At 42.9% G+C, this 15,020-nt stretch overlaps 1 protein-coding gene across 11 annotated transcripts in view; it reads right to left on the bottom strand.

Moving 5' to 3' along the window:
• Positions 1 to 301: 301 nt before the first annotated feature.
• Positions 302 to 15,020, bottom strand: part of LOC137194476 (band 4.1-like protein 3) — a 53,958-nt gene continuing 39,239 nt past the window's right edge. For 4 of the 11 annotated variants that reach the window (XM_067606410.1, XM_067606402.1, XM_067606401.1 and 1 more), the window contains 12 exons: positions 12,629 to 12,682; positions 11,552 to 11,617; positions 10,658 to 10,843; positions 9,901 to 9,963; positions 8,572 to 9,300; positions 7,638 to 7,685; positions 6,401 to 7,381; positions 5,778 to 5,861; positions 5,038 to 5,136; positions 4,289 to 4,369; positions 3,770 to 3,885; positions 302 to 1,457 (listed from right to left, as the gene is read on the bottom strand). In XM_067606410.1, coding sequence (XP_067462511.1) covers positions 3,775 to 3,885; positions 4,289 to 4,369; positions 5,038 to 5,136; positions 5,778 to 5,861; positions 6,401 to 7,381; positions 7,638 to 7,685; positions 8,572 to 9,300; positions 9,901 to 9,963; positions 10,658 to 10,843; positions 11,552 to 11,617; positions 12,629 to 12,682 — 2,502 coding nt within the window. In that variant the 3' untranslated portion in view covers positions 302 to 1,457; positions 3,770 to 3,774. Of the gene's footprint in view, positions 1,458 to 3,769; positions 3,886 to 4,288; positions 4,370 to 5,037; positions 5,137 to 5,777; positions 5,862 to 6,400; positions 7,382 to 7,637; positions 7,686 to 8,571; positions 9,301 to 9,900; positions 9,964 to 10,657; positions 10,844 to 11,551; positions 11,618 to 12,116; positions 12,153 to 12,628; positions 12,683 to 14,064; positions 14,650 to 15,020 lie in introns of all 11 variants that reach the window. The other 7 variants (XM_067606403.1, XM_067606406.1, XM_067606412.1 and 4 more) reach the window with 6 other exon arrangements.

Genomic DNA, 15,020 nt, shown 5'->3' with positions numbered 1-15,020 from the left:
TTTAGCTTGAAGACTGCCATAAAATAGTGACTCAGTCTATCTTGAAGCTCAGAGTGGTATTGTGTTGCATAATAAATCTGGGTAAATGATTATTTGTAGGTTGTTAAGAGCGAGTTCTTATTTAATGGTAACAACCGGTATTTTGTAAAATCTTTATCTGCATTTAAAAGTCATAGAGTCCATGGAAAACCAAATCCCTTGAATTATCACTGAGTACTTTCTTGACCATGTGACCTCATGTATTTGACACTGACCCCAAGATACAAACACTCATCAATAGGTGACATCCACAGCGACACAATTTTCAGTACTGTTGTCAACATTTTATTATTTGAGAAGAAAACAGCAAATTAAAACAAATGCATTTGCCACTTTTATTTCACCATTTTGAGGAAAACGTCGCTGTACATGAACAATACTCGGTTATGCAGATATAGTTGAACAGATGAGGGAGGCATACAGCTGACATGAGCGGGTGGGGTAGGGTAGGGTAGGGTAGGGTAGGGTAGGGTAGGGTAGGGTGGGGGTTGGGGTGGATGGGACAGATCTCTCCTGGCTTTGCATCTAGTTTGGGCAGAGCTCGGCAGTCTGAGCCCTTTGCCTCACAGTCACATAAACCTGGGACTTGTGCTGCAGCCGATCATCTACCCTGGAACACATTCAAAGCCTGCACAGGCACATAAAATCTATTTCTTGCACAGAAATCTTGATTCCTTGGCATTCGCCAAAATAGTAGACCTTCTCAAAAACAATTTTTTTTTTTAGCAGTGGTGGAATCAATCGATGAGAAACAATAAAATACTGAAATGATCATAAAAAGGAAAATGCAATTCAAGTAGACACGACAAAAATCAAATGTGAAAGATAATTTGCTATTTTCCTAGGAAAGCTTTGATATGTACAGTACTGGGCTGTGATATCTATAGTGGCATACCTGACGGAGAATCATTGGACTGTTGGAGTGAGTGAGTGAGGCGATGCTTGCTGGCAAACGAGGTTGGCACTTCTAACAGCAAGGTTAAATAGTGTATGCTCTAACATATACAGCCTACAGCAATTTTAAGTTTCTGGAGTGATGGCTTTATTTCATAAATAAAACGTTGCTACAATAATTATTCTCAATCATAAAAATGCATCAAAGTCATAAGGCAGTGAAAGCAAATGATTTGCTTGCTGCACACAGGGATTCAGCGTGCAGATGGATCGAGAACCGTTTTTTTTAAAAATCGTACGATTTTTTTCCGTATAATCTTGCAATTGTTTGATAATGCAACATTGCGTCCTTCTCATGCAAAATGCATTTATTTATTTTGCAGGTGATGGTTGCGACTGGCGGCGAGCTGCAGCATTCGGAGAGTAGGAGCCTTTCTAGTCTTCTGAGAGTCCCGGCGTAATATGTGGAATTCTGGATGTTGGATTCTGGGAGGTTGAACAGAAAACAGCCCTCAGCTTTACTCCTGGAAGAGCAGAGCAGGGGGGGAAAACAGCAGTTAGTGCCATCCTGAATATTTTATCACGTCTGAACCTTCAGTTCCACAGTACACCCGGCCTTACAGCGGGAGCCAAAGACTGAAACTGAGCCTGATAAAAAGGTTACATCAGTTTTTTATCTGCGTAACTAGATGCACAGAAGGACTGCTGAGCTACAGAAACACATATATACACACAACATAGATACACACAGGCTTCTTGGGCACTAGCTGTATTTTAGAAACAATGATCCCAGTGGTATCCAAGAAAATGAATTCAAATTGTTTTACTTTCTGTTGAAAGTGAAGACAAGCAGAAAAACAGAACACCATCATTATCTGTAATGATGTGGTTTGTTTTTTTAATCTCTACACCCATGGATGCAGCTACTCCAATTTTTTTCCTCCCTGATGCTATATTTGCCTCACCGCTCTGTGTGTATCTACAGTTGAAAGAGACGAGCATCCAAAACACCACAAAGAAAACATTTAGTATCATGTTAATAGAGCTGAGAAACACAGCCGTTCTTACAAACATGTTAGACAGCGCACACACGCACACATACACACACGCACGCACACACAGAGAAGACTGAGGGCAAGGCCGCAGAAACAAAGCCAAACATTCCCATCTGGTGAGTCACGCAAGTACACACATGCACGCTCGTTCATCCCAAACCCTGCGCCTTGGGACTGTTTCAGTAAAAGCTAATGAAATAATAAGCTTCAGAGCCAAGAGGTGAATAAGGATTAATAGGAAAAAAAATGGCTATTTTCCAGAGACAAAATGCAAAGGAGGAAAGGTGGCGGGGTTATAATGACATGCTGTGGTACAATGGAATGAGAGGTTCCCTCACGCAGCTCCACACCTGTCATAATCCTCACAATACTGACATCGGACAAGTTGAAACACAAACGGTTGCTTTTGTGAAGTTTGTGGAGACACTGCAACAAGGACTGCTGACCTATTTTTCCCCCCACACGGAAAGCAGAGTGCAACTGAAAGGAGCGGTAAAATGAGAGCGTCCTGGAAACACAGCTTTAATGTTTCAGGGATAAAGCCCCGTGCATTTAATAACTGCTGAGTTAGGCTGCTTGTATATAGTGTAAGATTAGTACTGTTTTTATTATTATCTTTGGCTTTTGTGCTGCATCAATGATCAGAGCATTAAACCCATGTTTACACTGTTGGTTTACCAACTGGTGTAATTTACTGACCTTTTATTTGAAGAATATTAGTAAACCAGTTCGTTATCAGTCTTTAATTATACAAAAAATCCTGGTGTACATATTAGGTAGTATCACACTGGTGCTATTTGAGCAGAGGTCTTCCATGCAAAACAGCATAAATGACTGCATTTCTGCAAATAATTCATTGGTTAACTGATACTAATTGGAAGCCAGATTTCCTATTTACCAATATGTCACAGGATGCAAAGCGGTTACCCGGTTTAAGTGTTTGATTTTTCATGTATGAGCAGAGTCGAAAATAGACTTAACCATGTCTGTGTACACATGAGATCAGATTTCAGTCAATATGTAAGCAGCCATAGACTGAACGCTCTGAGAAGCAGAAGCCAGTTCAGCAGGTATTTAATCGCTCATCACTGCTGCTGCCCTTTGTGAGGCTACACAAAGTAGACAAAACAACGTACGCAAAATGCTTTTACAGAATATCGCTCTACTGTACTGTATATGCAGGCACAGCTATGTCAACATAACTTGTTTTGCTGTACTTAGAGGAAAAAAAAATGGTCTCAGATTGTCTCGCTTGTTTAAGAAGCAGTTTGTGTAAATTGTAAAGATCAGTATTGCAATTTAGATTTTTTTAAAAAGACAAACCTGTCTGAATAAAACGAAGAGAGAGGTCTGGGTTTACTGTACAAACAGCAGCTCTCTCTCTCTCTAAAAAAAAAAAAAAAAAGGGGGGATTATGTTTCTTTCCAGCAGGGGGAGTGTTGCCACCAAATTACAAGAGATTGCATGAGACTGCCAGAAGCATTACTGTAAAGGTTTTTAAGCCTTGTCATTATGAATTGAGACTATAATATCCGGTTTAGAGTGCACACGCACTAGCCGACCTTTTCCCTATGGGAGGGAGTGGAGCTGGAATGACAACAGCATGATGCATTAGCTGTAGGTGCTACAGAAGCAAGGCTGTCTGTGAAGAAGTGCTGATGGGAAAAGCAGCATGCCCGAAAATGGAGACCAGCTTGAAAAAGCCCAGTCTAACCAGATTAAAAAAAAACCAGACTAAGCCGGACAGGGCCAGGACCAGGACTGGGACCTCTTTGGCTTACCTGGGTCAGTCCTCCCCCTCCTCTGGCGTGATCTCTGTCTCTTTATGTACCACTACTTTGGTCACTGACATGTCAGGATGCTGTTCTTTAGCCTCCTTTATGGCCTGAGCCAGAGCCTATATACGGGAGTGCAGTGCCAGGAGGGATCACCAGGGGGAGACAGAGAATGGGGAAGGGCAGGGAAGGAGCGGGGGTGTTGGATTGTGAGTCAATATGCCAACAGGGAAGTCACTATTAGTTACATTTGTCATACTTTCAGTATTTGTTAAAGTAGCATCACGAGTTAATAAAAAAATATGTGAATGTTTTGTTTAAAATGTCATATGCTGAGCCTCTTTCTATCATGTGACTGTAAAAATGTGCTGAGAGATGCTAAGTAAAGGTCCAGTTCAGCATTTTCTTTCCAGGATCATTGCTCAAATACAATTATTGACTTAACAAGCAAACAAAAAATAATGATGAGTATAATGGGGTTAAAAGAACTAAAACAACATGACAAGATTAAAAACACTGAGAGACCTGATCGTGGTCAATGTCTGCATCTCCTGTGATGACAATCCTTTTCTCGATTCTTGTCTCTGATACTCCTCCTTTCACCGTCTGACCAACAGAGAAAGTCAGTATTTGCACAAAACATGTGGCAATAAACACCATTTTCATTCCTATTTGTGCTATCAGTAGCCTTGTTTTGGCCTAAATCCTGAAGAAAGGCCACTGATGATAAGCATATCTTGAAGTTTTTAGTTCAATAGTGTAGATGTAATGAAATTTGTGTTCACGATCACTGTAGCCCATTTCCACAGCTAAACGTTTTCAATGGTGGGCGTTCGTACTGGAACAACCAGGGACTAAATTTAGTTCTTTCCCCACAGTAAGTAATAAATTAAAAAATTATAACAGTCTCTTAAAGAGCAGTAAGCTGTTTTTTCCTGTCTTAAAATAAAGTTATCAAACTTAAGGTCAGACTTATCAGCTACTGGCTGTTACACAACACCTAACATCACTCGTTGTACCAGTAAAACAGAAGTGAAAAGGTGTGGGTGCGTGTGTGTGTATGTGTAGAACGTGACCTTTCAGCATCAAAAGCACCATAAGTGTGTTTCTATTTCCCTGAGGCTTGTTTCTGTGTTACACTTCTTTTCTCGACTCTTAACACGTCTCTGTATGTTCTGAATTCAGCAGACGGCAAATAACGGCTAAAACAGACACACACATATAGGCTGTAGTCATGTTTGAGAGGCCAAAGGGACAACAGATGAACTCCTAACCTTTGTGATATGTGTGGTTGTCGTGGTGCTGGTGGTTTCCGAGGTGATGGTTTGAGCGCTCAGCAACACCCCGGGGTCTGCGTCACCGTTAGTGTCGACCTGTTGAGAAGCAACACACGTTTTAAAAATGACATTTCATGTGTGTAATCAAATAAAGTAGAAAACCCCCCCCCAAAAACTCACTATAGCTTTTCAAATATTACAGTAGCCTTAAAGCTGCGTTACTTAGTTTGTTTTGCCCACTTGGGGGCACATGCGCTCCTCAACACGCTGGAGAAAACAAACAAAAAAAAAAACAAAAACAAAAAAAGCCACCTGACATATTATCATATTATAAAGCACTTACGGGTAAAGTTTAAGAGCTAGCAGACACGGAGCAACATTAGCATTCATTTGGAGTTTAATGTGTGTCCAAGTGAGTCCAATATTTATTTTCCTTTTAGTTTTGGCCTGTCTGTCGTTTGGTGCTGGAACAATGGGTTTTTTCAGAGCTTTCTTGGATAAAAACAGCTGCCCACTGGGGTGAGAGTGAGGTTTATGATAGCAGAGTTTGAAGGATAGTGCATAGTGAAAACAATGAGCTAAAAGGGGCTAAAACGTTCTGTAATGCTGATAGGAAACACAGAGTTGGGTGACGGCAAAAACCTTCACAATACATAAAGTCATTTGATCCATTGTTCACATACAGAAATATTGGTTGGTGCAGCTTTAAGTCTATTCAAAATCATCTTCATACGTACCTCTGCAGCCTCATAGGTGATTGTTTTTGTCTCTGTGTGGACCACAGGCACCTCTTTGGAACACGCTTCGGCAGCATCAGGACTCTGGTGGGTAAAAAAAAAAGGTAAAAAGGGAACAAGTAAACAAATGCGGAGGGAAGAGCACAGCAGTACCAAAACCATCTGTGTTCTAGATAAATGACACGTCTGAAACACGTTACTGTTGGTGTTCACTGTACGTCTTTGTTCCTAAAATAGCTCAACACTGTTGTACATGAAATTGAATTGACACAAATAAATGTCGCATGCTAATAAACTAAGCCAAAGACAGTCATTGAAGGGCTTAAATCTCTAAACGAGCATGCAGTCATGCATTAGAGTCCCTAATCCAGTGAAGGAGAGGATACTGGAGAATGCAAATCACAAGGTTTCGATCAAGTGTGTGTGTGTGCACCACATCATATCATAGGTCCCCTGATCTGCTCAGCGACAAACCGTGATGTTAAGCAAGTCAAAACGCATGTCCATGCTTTTGTTCGAGTGTTGCCCTTGATTATTAGTGGCAGATTGTGCCGGCAGGAGGGGAAGGTGGAGGTGAGGTTACAGGGCCCAGGCTGAAGCCACTGGAGCTGATGCAGGGTTACCTCCAAATGAGACAAGGCTGGAGGTGGTGTGGACTTCTGGTCTGGTTCCTCTGTTTCCTCTTTCTTTAATAATTCAGTTTGGCCTTTTTCTTCTTCCTCTGATTCTTTAACGTCTTCTCTCACCTCTGAAGCCTTTTCATCAACACAGTCTTCTTCTAGTTTGACATTTATTTCCTCCTCTGGTTCTTCCTTCGTTCCTTCTTTCGTCTCTTCTTCCTTCTCTATTCTCTCCACTTCGTCTTCCGAGCTGTCCGTCTGTACATGATGGTACTTCTCTTTTTCAAATGGCAAATATTTCGGGATGTTGGGAGAGTTGCATGCCGGTGAACATTCGTCTTCCTCTTCATCCACCTCTTCGATACCATCTTCTAACTCTGTGGGGAACTCGTCTCCCTCGAAATACTGCACTTCGCTGGAGAACTGGACTCTCTTGCCGTCTACTTCTGTGTGCTTTCTCTCTCCTGCTAATTCCGCCTCCGCAGCGAGCTCCTCTTCGCTGTGTTTTTCCTTTTCTCCATCTCTGATGTAAGCGGGAGCGACGGTAAATCTGAAATCATAATTTTTGTCTTTTGACATCGGTGCGTCCTCCTCCGTCATCAGTGTATCCTCTCCCTCCACATCTGTTACTTCCACAAATTCCTTTCCTGCTGCTGCTAGCGCCGCAGACTCTGGTAAATAACTACTGTCGGATACAGATGGAGCAGAGTCAGGAATACCAGATTTTTCACAACTAACTGATTGATCTCCTAAATTATTGCTGTTTCTATCCTCTTGTGACACTACAGCCCAGTCTAGCTTCCCCTCTGCAGCCTCTGCTGAAATTGTTTTGACTGTGAGCTCTAGCTCCGCTGCTGTGGTGTGCACTGGTTCGGCCTTTGCAGCCTCTGTGGTCTGGATATTCACCGTAGGCCCTGTCGACTCGGCTGGCGCTGCCTCTGTCTCCGTGGCAACCGCTGCCTTCTCCTCCGGATCAGCTGATGCCTGTGAATGATAATTGTACCATTAGATTATGTTTTTGCACCGCCGTTTACAAAATGATCCACATAGTACATGGCAGTTTCAGATCACACCTGATAGAGGAAAAAAGGTTAAGTAGGTTATTCATTTGGAGACTTTCACTGCACACATAGAATTATTATGATAGAGGCATATATACATATTAAATATATACCCTTAATACATATGATAGGGGAATATATTTAAAGTCACTTCATGAGGACCAGAGAAGATCGGTCACCTTTGGAGAGGTGGAACTCAGAGAAGAGGAAACCCATCCCAGCGTAGACTGATGGATGGATAAAAGGGACAGAGAGAGAAAGGAAAAGAGAGGAAAGTCAGAATGGACACAAAGTCAACACCAAACAAGGAGCAATAAGACAGAGGGTGGGAAAAATGAAGTGTGAAATGTAAATATTGTATGGATTGTATGGAATACCATTACGTAGCTCACTAAATCTGCTGACACTAACGCAGAGTTGAACAAATCCTAAAACCTCTAACACAAATCTGTTTTTTTTATTTTTTTTTTTTGCTGAATCCACCTGCAGCAAAGTTCCGCTAATCTGTTTTTTTTTTTCTTTGGAAAAACTGTTTCTTAAGAACAGTGAAATCTTTTTTCAGGTAGACCCATACAATTTTATTTCTTGACTTGTTACAGAGGCAGAGGGGATTTTGGAGGGTGAGGTGGGGAAAGCTGCAGCGGTGGCACTGAGCCAGACCTATGAAGTCACCGCTTTCAGGGAACTGATAAGAGAGCTGAAAAAAAAAAAAAAAAAAAAAAAAAAAGGAATGGTGCAGCTGAGCAAAACAGTAAAAAAAAAAACAAACAAGAGTCAGAGGCCCTATTTCTTTCCTTATCAGCTGTGGGAGCCAGCTGCTAAGGCAAGTTGAGCTGTTTTAGCTGTCAACAAACTCAAAACACAAACCCAAAACAGTTGTATCAAAAAGAAGCGGCAGGCTTGACTGCAACAGAAACCGGCGGTTTTGGCAAGTGTGAGAGTGAACGCTGGGTGTTAAGGGACCGTTAGCCATGCACAGCACTTGATTACACTGTTGTTAGACTGGTTTGGCTGCTGCTGGAGGGAAGGTAATGGGGGTAAGGCTGCGGGTGGTGGAGATGTGGAGGGAGGTAGCCAAAACTGAATTGCTGCTTTATAGTTTTCATACAGTACCACTTCTAAGGATGTAGCTGAAGATTCAGAAACTGTAATCTGACTCAGGCTGGACTTTGCCTGCTCGGTTTGGACCTCTTCGAAGGTGAAGATTCCAGCTTTCTGCTGTGGCTCCTCGGAAGTCTTCACCTCCTTGACTTCGTTCGTCAACACGCTGATGACCTCTGAGGCTTCTGTCTTCACCGCCTCTGAAATCCATGAGGCCATGGCCTTCTTAGGCGAGCCGGTAACTTTAATCTGAGTCATGTCATCAGTTATTATCTCAGTCTTCGGACCTGAGGTCTTGACAACTATAGTTTGGGATTCTATGACAACGGTGGTGTCTTCTTTGAGTTTTTCTTTCTCTTTAGAGGGAGACAACAACTCGCTTTCCTCGTCTTCAGCCTTTCCGGGGACTAGAGGCTCTTCTTTCTCGACCCAAGTACACGTCTCTTTTCCCTCTGTTTCCATCTTGTCCTCTGCCTCTTTTAAGATAATGAGCATCCCTCTCTTGTCACTGATGGCCTGGGACACTTCCTGTCTGACAGCTCCGGGGCTGATCTTCGCCATCGACTTCTCAGACACCTCCTCCTGGGAGTCCGGGGTTTTCTCCTCCACCTCCCTGAGGGTGCCGTCCATGAAGACGTCGTCATCCATAGTGGTTGACAGACTAATCCCGTGTGGCCCTGAGGAGGTGGCCCCATCTGTTACGGTACTATCCACCACGTATTTCACCAGATGTCCTGCCGCCTGGGGAGACACTTGGCTTATTGAAAATGGATCGTTCAAGTTAATACACAGAAGGAATCCGACAGCCAATATAAAGCGGGAATGAGCTCTAGAGACAATTCATCTACAAACGACACGCGGACTGAGCTCCATAAGTACTTGGACGGAGACGCACTCTCTGCAAAGATATTGTAGTGCTGTCTGTTATAGCGTATATATATGAAAGTGTAAGGTAATGTTTGAAATAATATGAGCACTTGTGACATTAGATTATGAGTTCAAAAAGGCTATAATAATAATAAAAAATGTCTGTAATTCCTTACTAAGAATAAAGTGTTTCTTTACACCAGAAAAATGTCACTTAACTACATGTAACGGAAGAGTTGTGTTGTTCTTTTTTCCCCAGAAACAAATGGACTACTTGAACTTGAATCATAATTTCCCAGAGATAAGACAAAGGGCAGATTAAGGCAAGAAAAAGAGTAAGAGCCAAAATACCGCAGCGTGCCAGTGTCCACATACGTCTGGAGCTATGTAGATAAAAGGAGCAACACACAACACCACACTCACAAAAAAACCACAGACTTTTAAAAAGTGTCGAACAAACTGGAGACAGTTTACCTCAGTGGCTTTAGGTTCCACCTCCTCCTTTATCTCATTACCCGCGGGCTGCTCATCTTCGATCTGCAGGAGAAAGAAAATAAAATAAAAAGGTCACACATATTGAGACAGACAAAAGAAACGACAAGAGAGTGTGACTACAATGTTCAAATGAGGCAGATCTGGATCCCAAAGCTCCACCAGAGGGTCAACGTCTTTTCATTTCAGCCAGTCAGAGACACGTTTGATGTCAGTGATTAGTCCTCAGATACTGTAATTAGTGCTGCTCGTTTGTCCTGCGTGGGTTCATCAGATTATGTTGCGTAACGCAGAGAAAATCTCAACTCAAGCATGTAATGTCACTGAGAACAACAATCATATTACTGATTAATGACGGCACCATCCATTACTGAGACAAATTAATGTTATTGAATTGGTGATGAGATATGGTGAAGAGATAAGGAGATTGTAGCGAAGACAGACACGGGATTTAACGTGCAACTTTATTCGCGCACTAACTCTGAATGACTTTACAGATTAATTTCTTCTATCAAAGTGCCCATATTCTCTTTTAATACGCACTTAGAAGAGAAAATATACTGCTCCAGACTCATTTTGATGCAGAAAATATGGCTCTATAGCCATTATGGATATTAAATTTACTGCTCTATGACTCATTACACAAAAACACTCCTTAGATTGATGCCTATAAATCCTCGGTGATGTCATGCTTCACACACACATGCCGTCATTTAGTCTGCTGTGGACTGCAGCTTACGTCCTGCGGCTCCAGCGGCTCTATCATTGGTGCTTCGTCCAATCTGGGTGAGCGCGCGGGGGACGAGGAGAGTCTCTTCTCCCATTCCGTCATGCCCGGCACGATGACGTCTGTCTCCAGGAAGGAGCGCTTCAGTTCGCTGATGTTGGTCTGGTGTTTGACCATCTCCGCCGGAGGCTCGGTGTCCTGCAGTAGCCGGTCAACCATGATACAAGGAGATGAAGTACGGGGGGGAGCAGCGTGGAGGGAACGGCGGCCATGCTTTATGTACGCAACGGTAGCTTGCATATCCAATGAATTACAAAAAAAAAAAAATACATTGGGTAGCATAAATGCAGTTCTGAAAAGGTCTGGAAACCAAAATGTAAATGATACAGACCTTAATCAACTGCATTATGCGCTTCCTTATTCTTTATTGTTCACAGGCCTGTTTAGGAGGCTGTGCAGGCTACCTGTGCATTTCGGACATACATTGCATAACAGCATAACAGCAAAAGGGTCCACCCACATGATAACCGCAGTAACGTACAGTAGTAACTTGTACTTAAATGCTAAAAGAGCATTTAAGACAAGCATGAAAATAAATGGTCTCATGCATTGATTCACAGATTTAGTTTTACAGGTTTAATTAAGCACAACACTCCCAAATCTCATTAGAGTTCTACACTAATATATTTTCTGTCGTTTCATTTCATACAAAAATTAATTTGGATGCTCACAGCAGGAACTCTGTTAGGATATAAGTGTAATTATAACTCCAATTCACACACGGAAACCAAAAACTGGCAGAGATATACTGGCGGGTTAGATATATTTGTTATCAGTCCTGTTAGGACTCTTTATACCAAAAGCACCTGCATGCACATTTCAGTCATGCATTATTTTCTTACCAACCTCTAGCATCAGATTACTATGCCTGATAAAAACGTTTTCCCCTTTTACTCGTCTTATGAAACTATACTGTAAAGACAAAAGAAGGGAGAGGATTTATAGTTAAAAAGGTGCTATGGCACGTTAAATATAGACTCTTGTTAGGAGAAATTGGGAGATTTGTCCTATGGGTATGGCTGTGACATGACATGATGGCCACTGAAAAGTCACTGCACCATAAAAAGGATGAAAACAAACCCAACAACTTGAAAACTGAAATCCTGCAGCAGCAGGAAAAGAAATCTAAATACGACTCCAACATGAACAAACAAAAGCACTTGAGAAATGAGCTGGAATGGCACGTTTAGAAGCGGCGACAGCTTTGCGGCAGCAGTCTGTGAAGTGAATTCAGGCAAAACTGAATGGTCAGTCTGGTGTATGGTGTGATAGTGAGCGTGCCAACAGCAGCAGCAGCAGGCAAGCCAAGGTGGGAAGTGACGGCACTGATGGTTGATGTCTGAGTGGCTCAGTGCATCTGGTGGTGGTGGTGTGATGCACTGAGCAGGGCCACAAAGTCAGCCCAGTGTACCTGAGTCCGCATCTCAGAGTCGTCGTCCGCTTCCGACTGACAGCAAGTAAAGAGGAGAGCACAGAGACAGCGTGAGACAAGGACGAGGAGGAAAGGGGCCGTTAAAGAGAAGAGATGCCGAGGGTGAATCAGGTGATGGGAAAGAGAAAGTGAGCAACAAGGAGGGCAAGCAGAGATATATGAGACGGAGATGATGGTGGTTGTAAAGTATAAAAGAAAAAGAATAAAGTTACAGGAATTGGGATGTGGCCAGTGGAAAAGTATTAAAAATATTGATACGGAGGAAATTGCAGACAGGGTGGCAGAATAGAAAACCTGTGTCAGCAAAAACCAACAGCTAAATGGTCATCAGTACTCAATACATGCATGACATGCAGAATCTCAAGTGCACAAATTCTCCTTATTACTAAAACGAGCATTACACCTATGATTCAGCATGAGTTTCATTTCTATTTTCCGTCAGTACTTCTTTCACGCCTTAAAAACACCGCAGCTTTCCTCGATGTACAAACCTCTGTGGCAGTCATCTCTCCGTCAAAGGCAAAGTCGGTCTGTTCGCTGTCGGTCTGGTTTGTCGAAACAGACCGAAACCGTTCCGTTGCGGCAAGCAAGAAAACGAGAAAAACCCAACTTGTAAACCCTTGAAAATTGCATTTCTTGTCAACAAAAGATTCCTTGTAAACCACAAATGGAACGAATGGAAATGCACTGGTTGTTTCGGTAAGCTACACATTAATCAGACAACACTACGGAGAAGGTTCGCAAAATAACAACACAAGAAAAAGAAAGAAAGAAAAAAAGCAAATGAAAAGTAAGCAAGCAAAACAGACTCAGAGGAAGTTGAAACCTTCGGTCAGTCACTTTGGAATTTAAACGCAATGTGAAATTTGCTTTGGATTTATATTTATTTGAATTCAGTCCAGCTAAAACATTTTTGTGTTTGTCACTGTGCAAAAACATGTAACACTTAATAAGAATAATTGAATTTTGACGAACAGTAACCTGACTTTCAGGCCCTCCCCCCTCCTCTTCATGCACGTTGACACTAGGGGTGGTCTTGATGCATTTATCCGTCTCTCTGCATCACAACATGCATTACGTTACGCTGATCATTTGGGATTTAAAAAGGATGTTGCTTGAGGGAAGAATCACATCTTGTCGCTCTATAGTAAGTAAGCTGCTTTTAGGCCTTTTCAGCAGGAGGTCCATTTAAATGACTCATTCTAATTTGTGCTGCTGTGCTTGAGTCATATAACGATGCAGAGAGACAGAGTGCTTAGAAAAATATGGAGGTTGTTTGCATGCAGCTGGTCTTGTGGCATTCACTACTGTCTACGGTAAAGTCATGAATGTCGATGGGTTTATACTGAGATGGGTTAGGCACAAAGCTGTGTTTTAAAAATGGGATTTGGTGAAGGATTAGTGACTAAAATGAAGATAAGTGACTTCTATAATTCTTCATGATCTCTAATAAAACATGCTAAATCAAATATTTGCATGATGAACTGTTTTACACTGCGGCACTGTAATTTGTTAGTGATGCTGCTTAAACCTTTATGTGCAGATGTGGTAAAAAAAATGTCAAATTTCAAACCCATGTGAGTAAATAGTCCCCTAAAAGGTGCTTGCTATTTGTGTCTAACCCTCTCATTAAAAGGTGGCGTAAATACAAGCCAATCAAATATGAAATGGTGAAACTTGCAGGTTCATCTCTGTGTACTTGTGATGCTGATGGGGGATGTAGTCTACAGGATGAGAGTGTGACCGGGCAGAGATGAGGTTCTGAAAGTAGGTGAACTGACAAGACACTGGGACAGACACAGTCTCCAGGTCGGCTCTGGACTGGTGAAACAGCAGAGCGAGATACAGGACAGGATAAGGGGTTAACCGTTATAATGATTCTAAGCCAGAGGCGGGTACTGGAACATACAGGCGTACACACACACACCTCCTCTTCCTCTGAACTGTCATGGTCATGGTAGCCCTGGGCTATGGAGGCGGTCAGGGACGCTGCCTTGGGCTCCAGGTAGCAGAGGCACAGCGCCAGGGGGAAGGAGAGGGTAAGGGCGTAGGGGACGGAAAAGGAGGTGGTGAGCAGGAAGAAGAAGATGAACAGGAAGCAGGGGATGAGTGAAGGTGACTTAATGGGCAGGAAGTTCTGCGCGCACTCTGGGAGGAAGCGCATTTCTGACAGGTCGGGGAAGGTGATGTAGCCGTCCTCATCCAGGATGGAGGACAGGTCGGGCAGGTGCAGGGAGAAGGAGAAAAGTGTGCCGCCGCGGCTCTTTCCCTGCTCCAGCCTCTGTTTGCGGGCCGTGAGAAGCAGCGCCTGCTCCTCCAGCAGGGCGGCCTTGCGGTCGGCGTGGGCTTGCCGCCGCCGGCAGCCGACGATGCTCTTGGCTGGACTAACTGATGAGGCCCGTTTACGCGTGTTCTCCCTGCGCCTCCGCCGCACTTTAGTTGATGAAACGGGAGATGAAGGGAGTGAGAGCTCGGAACGGAGGGGGTCGGTTGTGTATACACGAGGGGAGCACTGATGGAGGAGAAATGTCAATGGAAGGATGACGTGTGTGTAAATGGAGAGGAGCGAAGGGGAAAGGGGGCGAATACGCATGAGCACACACACGAGTATAGTGTGGGGTCAAAGGAAGGACAAGAAAAGAAAAGCTAATTAGTAAAGCGCACATAAGATGAAAAGCACTCAGGCCTAGTCTACTGCAGTGGGTTAAGCTGAAAGCAACTGGGATATTTCCATCAGCCATTAAGAAGTCCATTAAGAAAGAAAACAAAACTAAAAAAATCACAAAACAGACTTAAAAAGATAAAATTGCAGCAGCTTCTAAGAAACATGATCCGTTTCCTTGACAATCCGATGGCATATTTCTGAAAAATTACCTCTAAAGC

Source organism: Thunnus thynnus, chromosome 12, assembly GCF_963924715.1.
Source record: "Thunnus thynnus chromosome 12, fThuThy2.1, whole genome shotgun sequence".
NCBI classification, from domain to species: domain Eukaryota; kingdom Metazoa; phylum Chordata; class Actinopteri; order Scombriformes; family Scombridae; genus Thunnus; species Thunnus thynnus.
This window is presented reverse-complemented; position numbering and strand designations above follow the sequence as displayed.